This window comes from Mustela erminea, chromosome 8 (genome assembly GCF_009829155.1).
Source record: "Mustela erminea isolate mMusErm1 chromosome 8, mMusErm1.Pri, whole genome shotgun sequence".
Classification (NCBI taxonomy): Eukaryota; Metazoa; Chordata; class Mammalia; order Carnivora; family Mustelidae; genus Mustela; species Mustela erminea.
The window spans coordinates 111,247,824-111,262,195 of record NC_045621.1 but is presented as its reverse complement, the minus strand read 5'-3'; the positions used below and the strand labels follow the sequence as shown (position 1 = coordinate 111,262,195).

Below are 14,372 nucleotides of genomic sequence, written 5' to 3'. Positions count from 1 at the left end.
CCTGGGCATTTATCCCAGAAAAATCAAAACCTGTGTCCCCACAAATATCGGTACACAGCTGTTCATAGCAACTTTTTTTGGAATAGACAGAAACTCGAACATATCTTGTATATCTTTTGTGGAGAAATACCTGTTTACGGGTGCCTGGGTGGCTCAGTCATTAAGCATCTGCCTTCAGTTCAGATCATGATCCCAGGGTCCTGGTCCATTGAGCCCCACATTGGTCTCCCCACTCTGCGGGAAGCCTGCTTCTCCTTCTCCCACTCCCCCTGCTTGCGTTCTCTCTTTTGTTGCCTCTCTGTCTCTGTGTCAAATAAATAAGTAAATAAGATCTTATTAAAAAAAATATATATATGGGGGCGCCTGGGTGGCTCAGTGGGTTAAAGCCTCTGCCTTCAGCTCAGGTCATGATCCCAGGGTCCTGGGATCGAGCCCCGCATCAGGGCTCTCTGCTCAGCAGGGAGCCTGCTTCCTCCTCTCTCTCTCTCTGCCTGCCTCTCTGCCTACTTGTAATCTCTGCCTGCCAAATAAATAAATAAAATCTTTAAAAAAAAAATGTGTATGTATATATATATGTATGTATGTATGTATCTTCAGATGCTTTGCCCTTTTAATTGGTTTCTTTTTATTATTGAGCTATAGGAATTTTTCATATGTTCTACGTATGAGTCTCTTATGAGATATATCCTTGTACCATCTTTGCAACTTCCTCTGAATCTATAATTAGTTCAAACTAGAGTTTTTTCAAATGTTTAAAATGAAGTACACTTGTACATCTGAAACTGGTAAAATCTGAATAGTCAGACTGCATCATCATCACGGTTGTGGTATTGTACTGTAGTTTTACAAGATGCTGCCATTGGGGGAGATCAGCTAAAGAGAACTTAGGATCTCTGTGTTCTTTTCTACAACTAACTGCATGTGAATCTCCAGTTACCTTAAAAGTTTAAAAAATTATTTAAATTATATACACGCTAATATTTGCCTACTAGATAGGGGATTGTTTTTTTAACGGATAAACTTCTTAGAGCAGTTTTAGTTTCACAATAAAATTGAATAGAAGGTTCAGGGATTTCCCATGTACCCTGAGTCCTCACTCATGACAGCCTCCCCCACAGTCAACACCCGACCACAGTGGTGCATTTGGTACATTTGATGAACCTACACTAACAACATCATTGTCACCCAGAGTTCATCACTTACATTAGCACTCGGTCTTGGTGTTCTGCCTTCTGTGGGCTTCATAAATATAAAGGTAGTCTTTTCAAGAATAAATTTTTAAAGAAAGTAAAATTTTAAAAATATTTTAAGTAACTTTTAATTATTTTAAATTTTTAATTAATGTATAAATACATTTTTTAAGATTTATTTATTAAACAGAGAGAGATGGAGAAGCAGGCTCCCTGAGGAGCAAGGATCCCAACATGGGGCTCATCCCAGGACTCTGGGATCATGACCTGAGCCGAGGGCAAACCCTTAACTGACTGAGCCACCCAGGTGCCCCTATAAATACATTTTAAGTTGTGGTTAAACAGTGGTTAAAACTTCATGTACACAGCTCAACTCACCTTTGTCAAGTATCTCTCAATCCTACTTTACCTCTCCCCATCCAATGATATGTTTCATATTTATTTTACTATAGTTCTAGTTACTGGACTTTTCTATCTGAATGTGAAAATGCTATTCAAATTTGATTCATTTCCCCATGATCCAGATAACACCAGAAAGCTTCTAAAATTTCATCCCCAATTCTCCACATGCTTGCAAGCATCACTCATGAGCAGGGCTTCAGGCCACCAGAGACCATTTCCCTTCCTTTAAGAGATGAGGATATTAATTTGCTCTCTTTCAAACTCACTAGATTAGCACAATATGTCTTTACAGCATTCTTTGGGAGTGAACAAAAGAAAAAACTTTGGGGCGCCTGGGTGGCTCAGTTGGTTGAGCAACTGGCTTCAGCTCCGGTCACGATCCTGGAGTCCTAGGATTGAGTCCTGCATTGGGCTCTCTGCTCAGGCGGGGATCCTGCTTCTCCCTCTGATCTCTCCCATCTCATGCTCTCTCTCTCTCCCTTTCTCGCTCTCTCTCTCTCAAATAAATAAGTAAAATCTTTAAAAAAAAAAAAAGAAAAGAAAAGAAAAGAAACTTATTCATGTAAACATTTAAGTAAAGAAATTCTTGATGAAATGCATCGGTAACTTGAAACCACATTATTTTAGTTTTATAAAAATTGAAATATACTTTTCTTTTTAAATGGTTCCAGAAGAGAAGAAAGCTATGCTGCAGGAAATAGCTAACCAGAAAGGGGTATCCTGTCGTGCTCAAGGCTGGAAAGTTCACCTCTGTGCTGCTCAATTGCTACAGCTGGTGGGTAGAATTCTAGTAGTTGTTATGTACTGTTGCAGAGAGGAACAGATGCTGGAGGCATTTGCATTCATAGAGTATTTCCTTTTGAGTAATTCTGAAGCATTCCCAATTAACAGCGGTCATGCAGAATTTTTATGTGTAACATATAATATTATAATTACTATATCTATCTCAGAGATACAGTTCAAACATATCTTATTCTGGTACCCAGAACCAAAATATATTGAACAACTGTGGTGTAAGACCTACAGTTAAGGTTCCATATTTTATGTTACTGTGAATCTAAAACAGCCTCAAATGGCCTAACTATAAGCCCTTGCTCCCCACCATGCTCCTTATCACAGGGACCAGACTCCACTCCCACTTCTTCCTGATGAGTGGGCTTTAGTTCCCTGCCAGTTTGCAATATTGTTCAGATAAGCTGTCACATCCCCATGGTAACCAGGGAACACCTCTCCCTCTCGATACTACAAAGCCTGCCTCCTACAGCCCCTGCTTGTTCACTCTGTTCCTGAGTGCAGCCCCTGCGTGGCCCTGCGTGGTGTGTGGTGTCTTCCTCCCCTGGGCTGTGAGTGTATTGACTAGTAAACTACTGTTGATCTCATGTGTCCAGTGTTGGTGGGTGTTACTTGTCTGTTTCCATAACCCTGGGGTGGGAATTCTTCCTTCACCAAGGAGGTGAAGGGGGGAGGCAATCAAAACAACAACGTCATGAAGTTTTTCCATCTTTGGAGTAGCTGTGATCTGAAGAACATTATCTATTATGACTATCTTTAAGGGAAAAAAAAAATGCCATGGGTACTTTTTGTACTTTAGAAAAGCATGTTTCTATGAAACCTTTAGACTGTTTTTTTAGAGCAGTTGTGAATTCAGGGAAGGTTTTTTGGGGGGGGGGTATTTAAAAGTTATCCTTGAAGATGGGCCCTAGATTATGACAGATTGTTAATCATTGCTGATCAATTTCCCTTGCTGTACATTAGTGCCCTAGTCCTTGGGAGAAAGGATTCTATCACCCAAACAGCTCTCATCCCAGTTTACAGAAGTGATTCAAGGTGGGTGCATTTGCCTGAGGTTATCAAGGAAAAGTATCTCTGAGGCCATGATGCCCTTCCTCTTGTGTGTTGCAGACGAATCTAGAACATGATGTTTATGAAAGACTCACCAACCTGCAGGAAGGGATTATCCCAAAGAAAAAAGCGGCAACTGATGATGATCTACACCGAATAAATGAACTGATACAGGTTTGGCATAGCCCTTTCTCTCTGATCATCCAGTTTGTGATGTTGTCACTACACTATCTTACTTCTCCCATTTCCCTCCCTCTTTCATTAATATCTTTAGTAAAAACCTACTATTTGGGATGCCTGAGTGGCTCAGTTGGTTGAGCATCCAGTTCTTTGTTTCGATTCAAGTGACGATCTCAGGGGTCATGGAATTGAGCCTCATGTTGGGCTTGTGCTCCACAGGGAGTCTGCTTAAGACTGTCTCTTTCCCCCTCTGCTCCCCCTACCACCAACACCACTGCCCCCACCAACTCGCAGCACATGCTCACTCTCTTTAAAATAAATTAATAGGGTGCCTGGGTGGCTCAGTGGGTTAAGCCTCTGTCTTTGGCTCGGGTTGTGATCTCAGGGTCCTGGGATCAAGGCCTGCGTCTGGCTTTCTGCTCGGCGGGGAGCCTGCGTCCTCTCTCTCTCTGCCTGCCTCTCTGCCTACTTGTGATCTGTCTGTCAAATAAGTGAATTTAAAAAAAAAATCTTTAAAAAATAAATAAACAAATAAATAAATAAATAAAATTAATAAATCTTAAAAAAAGAAGAACCTATTTACTTTAGCCTGCATTACCAAGAAAGATTAAAACATTTTTTTTCTGTGTGGAAGCCTCAGAGTGGCCTCAATCCATAGGTGAAAAGTTACTTGAAAACCTGGTGATCTCCTCTTTACTGATTGGTGACAATGTCTTCTGTTGCAGGGAAATATGCAGCGGTGTAAACTTGTGATGGACCAGATCAGTGAGGCCAGAGACTCCATGCTTAAAGTTTTAGATCATAAAGACCGTGTTCTGAAGCTTCTAAACAAGAATGGGACTGTCAAGAAGGTGTCAAAATTGAAGCGAAAGGAAAAAGTCTAGACTCGGAAGAATCAGGACTTTGGAAACAATTTATGAAGAATGATGGTGGGGGTGGGGGGAGGGTTTTGGTTATTTTCAAAGTGGAACATTGAAATAAAGGAAGTGTTCCTTAATTCACACAAGAAAGCAGAGGGGCCCCATGGTACCTAGTGGCACCAACGGATCAGAGCTGTTCTGACACAGTGAACTCCATTCTCTCTTTCAGGCGTATCCCTCTTAAACTCGCTGTGTCATAAATGACTCCTGATGCATCAGTGTCTGCCAGTTAGAATCAGTGACACGAATGAATGGCTGGCAGTTTTCAGCCTTCTGGTTTATAAACTGTATTTATCTGATGGATTCCTGCAGGACTATACTGAGCCTGGACTGAAAGTGTCCACTTGGACCATCTGTTATCTCTCTACACTGAAAATCAAACCTCTTCCCCTCATCCTAGCCGGTTCTTACTTAGACCTTCAAATGCCTGAGCTGGCCTTTTACAGCAGTGCCATGGCACCGAGAGACTTGCCACATCTCACACTCTAAAGGGTTTGAACTATTAATTCTTGTCATTTTTTTTTAAAGAACCATTTCAAAGTGAAATTGTATATTGTCTGTCCCGTGTGTGTCAGAGTTGGGTTTTTGTGGAGGTTCAGAGCAGGCAACATCTGAAGTTGCTCTGAGATCCTTGTTCTGAAGTACGTTCTCGGTTATTTGTACTTCTGTAGCTGGTGTGATGCTGTTAATTATATGTACCACACATCTCCAGATGTTAATAAAGGACTCAAAGAGGTTTTTGTACATGAGCAGTTTGCATCTTTTTATAAAGTGAATCAGTGCCATGATGATCACCACATGAGTGTGTCCTACTATGATTTCTTACACAATGTTGAGAGTCTACTCTGCCAAATTTTGTTTTTCCACATAAATGGGTTCCACTTATCCTGGTATTTTAAAGAGGTCATCATGGTAAAGTCTGTTGGCTCTTGCTTATCTAAAGTACTAGACTATTTTGTCCCACTGCAGGTATAAATTGGTCAAATTATAGAACAATTAAGGCTGCAGGAATTGGGGTCAAAGTGCCACAGGGGGTGGATTTTCTTCACAAGGTTGTTCTTGCTCTGAGCTACCTGAATAGTTTGGTAGCTAGGCTCGCTTCCTTTGAATACAAACTAGCATCTCCCTCCCTTCTAGCTGGATGTTCTCATTTCTTAGGACCTGGTTGCCAGATTGGGCCTGGAGCTCTCCTCTTTGCCCTGACCTGAATAGATTTGAGACAGGGACTCTGTTCCTGTTCTGACCAGGTCTTTGGGACCAATGCTGTCGCACATGAAAGAGTCTTCTAGTTGAAATGGAAAACTCTCATCTGGTATAGCAGTGGTAAAGAAGCAAAGCAGGCTTCTGGTTAGGCCGAGTAGGCCTGTGTAGTGTAGGCTAAGAAGTCTTCGGAATAATCTCCACCATTTCACGGAGCCAACTTTAAAAGATATTATTGGTTATTTTGCTAGACACCAGTATAGTGTGCTAGACTGTGCTAGAAGAATGTTCCTTTGCCTCAGTTTCTCCTGTGCACATAACTGCCCACAGTTATGTGATCTCATGTGGTGTGCTAGCTATGATTCAGGTACTTGGGATCCTGCATTTCAGACCTGTTCTCTCCAAAGATACTGTCACCACAATTTAAACTTCGATAATTTCGTCAAAGGAAGCTTGTCAGTGCAGGTTAGAACAATAGGGTTTGCAGTATTTCCTTGCCTTACACAGTCAGAACTTGGGAGAGTCTTGTCTGTGTATACTATGTTGTTTAAAAACAGCTTTATTGAGGATTAACCTATAATAATGTAAACATCTCAAAGTATACAATTTGGTAAGATTTGACGTGTATGTATTCCCATTTCACCATCACCACGGTCAAAGTTAGGAACATTTCCATCAGACCCAGTAGTTTCTCCTGTTGCCTCTGATTTCTTACCCCTGGCCCCTACCTGCCTCCCTATCTTCAGACAAGCCTTAGTCTGCTTTCCGTCAGTAGATTAGTTTGCATTTTTTGGAGTTGTATGTGACTAAAATCGTACAATGTATTCTTTGAGGGAGGGAATGTGCTTTCTTTACTAAGCATAATGGAAACTTAATCTTGAGATTTATCCATGTTTCTAGAGTTCATTGCTTTTTGCTGTGAGTACCAAGCTCTCCACTGTATGGATATTCCAAACACAGGTTGTTGATCTGTTCACCTGTAGAAATAAATTCAAGCTGTTAGCAGCATTGGGTTATTACAGATACAACTTTGTACATTTATGTTCTTTACATGGACACGTATTTATACATAACTTTGTAATTCCTGATATTAGTTGTGCTTTTCAGGGATTTATAAACAGGAGATAGGCCAGAGATCAAGTGGCTTTGGTCCAGAAAAATATCATTCACAAATTTAAAGGTTAGGAAGATTTGGAAATATATATATATATATATATTTTTTTTTTTTTTTTAAGATTTTCTTTATTTATTTGACAGACAGAGGTCACAAGTAGGCAGAGAGGCAGGCAGAGAGAGAGGAAGGGAAGCAGATTCCCCGCTGATCAGAGAGCCAGATGTGGGGCTCGATCCCAGGACCCTGGGATCGTGACCTGGGCCGAAGGCAGAGGCTTTAACCCACTGAGCCACCCAGGTGCCCCTTGGAAATATATTTGAGGTACGACTTGGATTTGGCTTCTTTTCTCTACAGTGGAAAAATCAAAGAAAGAAATCTGGGGTGGGGGAGGGAGTTTTAACCCATTTGCTTTGTCTAGAGAATCTTCCATATATCTTTTTTTTTTTTTAAACCTGGATATTTCAAAACCTCATTAAATAGGAAATGCCTTATAGTATTTTCATTTTCAGTGATTTTATCACAGTACACAATTTTATTTTTTTATTATTTTTTTTTAGACTTACACAATTTTAGAGTGTAAAAGTTATTTAAAGATTGTACAGTTCAGGGCGCCTGGGTGGCTCAGTGGGTTGGGCCTCTGCCTTTGGCTCAGGTCAGGATCTCAGAGTCCTGGGATCAAGTCCCACATCGGGCTCTCTGCTCTGGCGGAGAGCCTGCTTCCCCCTCTTTCTCTGCCTGCCTCTCTGCCTACTTGTGATTTCTGGCTGTCAAATAAATAAATAAAATGTTTAAAAAAAAAAAAAAGATTATACAGTTCAACCCAACCTGTGAAAAAATGGACACCTTTGAAAGGATGTATTTTTTTGTACTTTTTTATTGTAAATTACAGCAAGCACAGATATAGAAAACTACATGAAACAAATGTAAAACTTCATAAATTTTTAAAAGAACAACTTTGAAATTATCACCCACGGTAAAAAAAAAAAAACAGAACTTCGTTATTCATATCAGAAGTCCCACAACTGGAGCACCTGGGTGGCTCAGTTGGTTAAGCTGCTGCCTTTGGCTCAGTCATGATCCCAAGGTCCTGGGATCGACCCCCGCATCAGGCTCCCTGCTCAGCAGAGAGCCTGCTTCCCCCACTCTCTCTCTGCATGCCACTCTGCCTACTTTTGCTCTCTCTATCCCTCTGTCAAATAAATAAATAAAATCTAAAAAAAAAAAAAAAAAAGTCCCACAACTGCTTGATCAGAATCACAGCTCTCTACCTCCCCCAAAATAGCCATTGTCTTGACTTTCTCCTTCAAATAACCAATTTTATTGTGGTACAATTATGTAGAGCAGAACACCCAAATCTTAAGAGTTTTATGCTTTTTTACAAATACATACACCCTTGGCTGACATCTAAATAAAGATATGACATTACCATAACCCTAGAAAGAGGGCTCCTTTATAGTCAACACCCCAAGCCCCCTACCAAGATAAACCCTGATCTGTCCATTATCACAGATCAGTTTTGTCTGTTCTTGAACTTCAAAAAACTGGAATCATGGAGTACATATTTGTGTCTTAGAGATTCGTCCACTTGTATGTATCATAAATTGTTCCTTTTTACTGCTGAGTGGTAGTCTACTGTGTGAACGTGCAAGTTTATTCATTTTGCTATTGAAGGACGTCTTGCTTGCTTCCAGTTTTTGACCATTGTAAATAAGCTATTATAAACATTTAGATGCAGGTTTTGTGTGGAAATAAAATTTCAAATCCATTGGATAAAAACGAGGAATGTGATTGCTGGCTCATAAGGTAACATGTAAAGTTTTGTGAGAAACCCAAACTAGGGACCCTGGGTGGCTCTTGATCCCAGGGTCCTCACCAGGGAGCCAGCTTCTCCCTCTCTGCTAAGGCTCTGCCTGCTTGTGCTCTCTCTCTGTCAAGTAAATAAATAAAATCTTGAAAAAAAAAACAAACTTCCAAACCAACAATGAATGACAGTTATTGTTGCTCCATATCCTCTCCAAAGTTTAGTGTTGTTCACATTCTGAATTTTAGCCATTGTAATAGGTAGGTAGTGGTATCTCACTCTTATTTGTAGTTCCCTAATGACATGATGTTGAGCACTTTTCATATGCTCATTTGACATCTCAAATCGTTTTTGGTAAGGTATCTATTCAGATCTTTGCCCATATGTTAATTAGGCTGTTTTCTGATTGAAATCTTTTTTTAAGATTTCATTTACTTAAGAGAGTAGGAGAGAGAGAAAGCACGAGCAGGGAGGAGGGGGAGAAGGAGAAGCAGGCACCCCACCGAGCAGAGAACCCACTGCAGGACTCCGTCCCAGGACATTGGGATCACAACCCAAGCTGAAGGCAGATGCTTAACTGACTGAGCCACCCAGTTACCCTTCTGTTTGAGTTTTAAGAGTTCATTGTATACTTAGGATACCAGTCCTTTTTTCAGAAAGATAGGCATTTTACAAATGCCTTCTTGCTGTCTATGGCATGTCTTTCCATTTACTTACTAGCGCCTTTTGAAGGGCAGTAGTTTTCAATTTTAGCAAAGTACATTGGGTGCCTGGTGGCTCAGTCGTTAAGCATCTGCCTTCAGCTCGGGTCATGATCCCAAAGTCTTGGGATCAAGTCCCACATCTGGCTCCCTGCAGGGAACCTGCTTCTCCCTCTCCCTCTCCCCCTGCTTGTGTTCCCTCTCTCCTTGCCTCTCTCTCTCTGTCAAATAAATAAATAAGTAATCTTTAAAAAAAAAAAAAGTACAACATCAATATCTTTCTGTGCATGGAGTGTGCTTTTGGATTATATCTAGACTCATCACCAAATCCAACATCATCTAGATTTTCTCCTATGTTTTATTATAGAAGATTTCTTCTGGTTTACATTTAGGTCTGTGATTCATTTTGAGATAATTTTTGTGACATTGGTGAGGTCTGTGCACCTGTTTGTGTGTGTGTATTTCCAATTATTCCAGTACCATTTGTTGAAAGGACTCTCCATTAAACTACCCTTGCTTCATTTGTCAAAGATAAGTTAACTGTTTTGTATGGCACTATGTCTGCACTCTCTGTTCTGTTCTCTTGACATGCTTGTCTATTCGTTCACCCCTACCACTCTTTCAATCACTCGCTTTAGACGAAGTCTTGAATTTGAGCAGTATGGGTTCTCCAACTTTGTTCTTCATTGTTGTGTTAGCTATCCTGGGTCTTTTATCTCTTCATATAAGTTATAGAGTCTGTTGATAGCTATGAAATACCCTGCTGGAATTTGGATTAGGATTACACAGAAGCTATAGTAAGTTGAGAAAGAATTGACTTAAAATATTGAGTGTTCTGGTCCATAAATATGGATAACTCCATTTGTTTAGGGGTTCTATTTTTTCAAAAGAGTTTTGTAATTTTCCTCATATACATCTTGTACATATTTCATTAGATTTATACCTAAGTATTTCACTTTGTATGTATGCTATTGTAAATGGTACTGTGTAGGATGCCTGGGTAGCTCAGTCAGTTAAGCATCTGCCTTTGGGTCAGGTCATGATCTCAGGGTCCTGGGATCCAGTTCTGAGTCGGGCTCCCTGCTCAGTGGGAAGCCTGCTTCACCCTCTGCTTCTGCCCCTCCCCCTGCTTGTGCATATTCTCTCTCTTTCTGACAAATAAATAAAATCTTTTATAAAGAAATAAATAAATAAATAAATAAATAAAGTCTAATTGTTCACCGGTAGTATATAGGAAAGCAGTCAACATTTATATACTCTTAACCTTATAGGCTGTGATATTGCTATATTAACAAGAATTCTTTTGTCAAATTTTGGGGAACTTTCTACATAAACAATGCCATCTGTGAACAAATACAGTTTTATTTCTTTTTTCCCAGTCTGTATGGGGTTTTTTTTATTTTATTTTATTTTTTCAGTGTTCCAAGATTCATTGTTTATGCACCACACCTAGTGCACCATGCAATATGTGCCTTCCTTAATACCCACCACCAGGCTCACCTGTCCTCCCACCTCCCTCCACTCCAAAACCCTAGTTTATTTCTCAGAGTCCACAGTCTCTCTCTTTGTCTCGCCCTCCGATTTCCCCCAATTCACTTTTCCTTTCTTTCTCCGAATGTCCTCCATGTTATTCCTTATGCTTCACAAATAAGTGAAACCATATAATTGACTTTCTCTGCTTGACTGATTTCACTCAGCATAATCTCCTCCAGTCCCATCCATGTTGATACAAAAGTTGGGTATTCATCCTTTCTGATGGCTTTGTAATATTCCATTGTGTATATGGACCACGTCTCCTTTATCCTAAATTCGTCTGTTGAAGGGCATCTTGGCTGTTGTGTGTTTTTTTTTAAGATTTTATTTATTTATTTGACAGAGACATAATGAGAGAGAGGGAACACAGCAGAGGGAGAGGCAAGCAGAGGGAGAAGCAGGCTTCCTGCAGAGCAGGGAGCCTCATACGGGGCTCGATCCCAGGACTCCGGATCATGACCTGAGCCAAAGGCAAATGCTTAATGACTGAGACACCTAGGTGTTCTGCATATTGGCTCATTCCACAGTTTGGCTACTGTGGCCATTGCTTCTATGAACACTGAAATACATATGGCTCTTCTTTTCACTGCATCTGTACCTTTGGGGTAAATACCCAATAATGCAATTGGAGGGTCAAATGGTAGCTCCGTTTTTAATTTCTTAAGGAATCTCCACACTGTTTTCCAAACTGGCTGCACCAACTTGCATTCCCACCAACAGTGTAAGAGGATTCCCCTTTCTCCACATCCTCTCCAACACTTGTTTACTGCCTTGTGATTTTGGGCCATTCTATCTGGTGTAAGGTGGTATCTCAATGTGGTTTTGATTTTAATTTCCCTGATGGCTAATGGTGAACATTTTTTCATGTCTCTGTTAGCCATTTGTATGTCTTCTTTGAAAAAATGTCTGCTCATATCTTCTGCCCATTTTTTGACGTGATTATCTGTGTTGTGGTATGTGCTCACCATAGCACATACCTTCCCCAATGTCCATCACCCAGCCACCCTATCCCTACCCTCCCCCACACCCCAGCAACCCTCAGTTTGTTTTGTGAGATTAAGAGTCTCTTACAGTTTGTCTCCCTCCCGGGAAGTTCTTTATAGATCTTGGATATCAGCCCTTTGTCTGTAGTGTCATCTGAGAATATCTTCTCCCATTCTGTGGGTTGCCTCTTTGTTTTGTTGACTGTTTCCTTTGCTATGCCAGTCTTTATAAGTTTTGCTTCTTTTTCCCTGTCTTACTGCACTGGACAGGACTTCCAGTAAGATGTTGAGTAAGAGTAGTAAGAGGGAGTATCCTTGCCTTGTTTCCAATCTTAGGGATAAAGTGTCCAATTTCTCACCATTAGGCATAATGTTAGCTTTAGGAGCTTTTGGTAGAAGTTCTTTATTAAGCTGAGGAAATTCTCCTCTATTGCTAGCTTTCCTAGCAATAGAGTTGCTATTTGAAAATTGAGCTTTCAATCAAAGAATGGATGGTGGATTTTTTAGTATGTTCTTATCACAGATATCATGTATTTTCTTTAGCATGTTTATGTAGTAGATTACTTAAATTGATTTTTAATCAAACTAGCATATCTGGAATAAATTCTACTTGTTATGGTGTATAGTTCTTTTTACACATTGTTAGTTTCAACTTACTGATGTTTAGTTGCATCTGTGCATGAGAGATAGTGGTCTTTGGTTAATTTTTTTTACATTAGCAGGGTCAGGGTGATGCTCGTGTTTGGGTTAGGAAGTATTCTCTCTGCTTCTGTTTTCTGGAGAGGATTGTAGAGAATTCTTATAAATTTGTACTTAAATGTTTTGTCAGAAAAAAAAATAAATGTTTGGTCACATTCATTAGTGAAAACATCTGGTTCTGGTGCTTTTTTTTTAAATTGCTAGTTACTGATTCAATTTTTATTTTTTTATTTTATTTTTTTAAAGATTTTATTTATTTATTTATCAGAGAGAAATCACAAGTAGGCAGAGAGGCAGGCAGAGAGAGAGAGGAGGAAGCAGGCTCCCCACTGAGCAGAGAGCCCAGTGTGGGGCTCGATCCCAGGACCCTGATATCATGACCTGAGCCGAAGGCAGAGGTTTTAACCCACTGAGCCAGCCAGGCGCCCCTACTGATTCAATTTTTAAAATAGCTATAGTCCTGGGGTTCCTGGGTGGCTCAGTGGGTTAAGCCTCTGCCTTCAGTTCAGGTTGTGATCTCCAGTCCTGGGATGGAGCCCTGCATCAGGCTCTGCTCAGCAGGGAGCCAGCTTCCCTGCCCTCAACTCCCTGCCTCTTTGCCTTCTTGTGATCTCTCTCTCTCTCTCTCTGTGTCAAATAAATGAATAAATAAAATCTTTTTAAAAAGTAAAATAAAATAGATATAGTCCTAGTTCTCCTTGTGTGAATTTTGGCAATTTTATTCAAGGAATTTTACTATTTCATCTAAGTTAATAAATTTGTGGGCATGGAGTTTTTGTAGCATTCTTTTACTATCTTTTTCATGTCCATGGAATCAGTAGTGATAACCTTTCTTTCTTTTCTTTTTTTTTTTTTTTTAATTTGAGACAGGGGCACCTGGCTGGCTCAGTCAGAAGTACGTGCAACTCTTGATCTCAGAGTAAAAAGTCCAGGCCCCCATATTGGGCATAGAGATTACATAAACTGCTTTTTTAAAAACTGAGTCATAATTCACATAACATGCAATTGACCTACTTGAACTGTGCAATACAATGACTTTTACTATATTCACAGAGTATCAATCACATCAATCACCACAATCAATTATAGAATATTTTCATTGTCCCCAAAACAAGCCCTTTACTCTGTAATCACTATTCCCATTTTTAGGAGTTTAATCCATTTTGAGTTAACTTTTGCATTGGTGTGAGGTAGAGGATGCAACTTTATTCTTTCATCTATGGCTCACCAGTCTTCCTGCTACCTGTTAAAAAGACTATTATTTCACCATGGAATTGTCCTGGCAATTTGTCAAAGATAAGTTAGCTATATATGTGAAGAATTACTTCCGAACTCTAAATTTTTTATAAGATTTTACTTTTAAGTTATCTCTACACCCAATGTGATGCTTGAACTTACAACCCTGAGATCAAAAGTTGCATGCTGTACTTACTCCACCAGCCAGGTGCCCCTGAACTCTCAATTCTATTTCACTTATCTATATGTCTAAATTTAGGCCACACTGTCTTGTCTTACCTAAACGTTTTAGTAAGTTTCAAATTTGGAAAGTGTGAGTTCTCTTTTTTGTAATTCTTTTTCAAGATTATTCTGGCTGTCCTAGGTCCTTTCAATTTCCAGGTCAATGTTAAGATTACCCTGTCAGTTTCTGCAAATAAGTCAATGGGACTTTGGTAGGTATTATGTTGAATCTATATAATTTTGGGAAATTTTGCCACCTTAATTTTAAATTGTCTGATCTGTGACTACAGACTGTCTTTCCATTTATTTAGTTCTAATTTCATTTTTTTCAATAGTGTTCTATAGTATT

At 39.8% G+C, this 14,372-nt stretch overlaps 1 protein-coding gene across 5 annotated transcripts in view; it reads left to right on the top strand.

Annotated features, from left to right (window-relative positions):
• The window catches only part of SAP130 (Sin3A associated protein 130), a 91,222-nt gene extending 85,939 nt beyond the window's left edge, over positions 1-5,283 (top strand). For all 5 annotated transcript variants that reach the window (XM_032354014.1, XM_032354016.1, XM_032354012.1 and 2 more), the window contains 3 exons: positions 2,264-2,367; positions 3,495-3,608; positions 4,340-5,283. In XM_032354014.1, coding sequence (XP_032209905.1) covers positions 2,264-2,367; positions 3,495-3,608; positions 4,340-4,498 — 377 coding nt within the window. In that variant the 3' untranslated portion in view covers positions 4,499-5,283. The remainder of the gene's footprint in view (positions 1-2,263; positions 2,368-3,494; positions 3,609-4,339) is intronic.
• Positions 5,284-14,372: the final 9,089 nt, after the last annotated feature.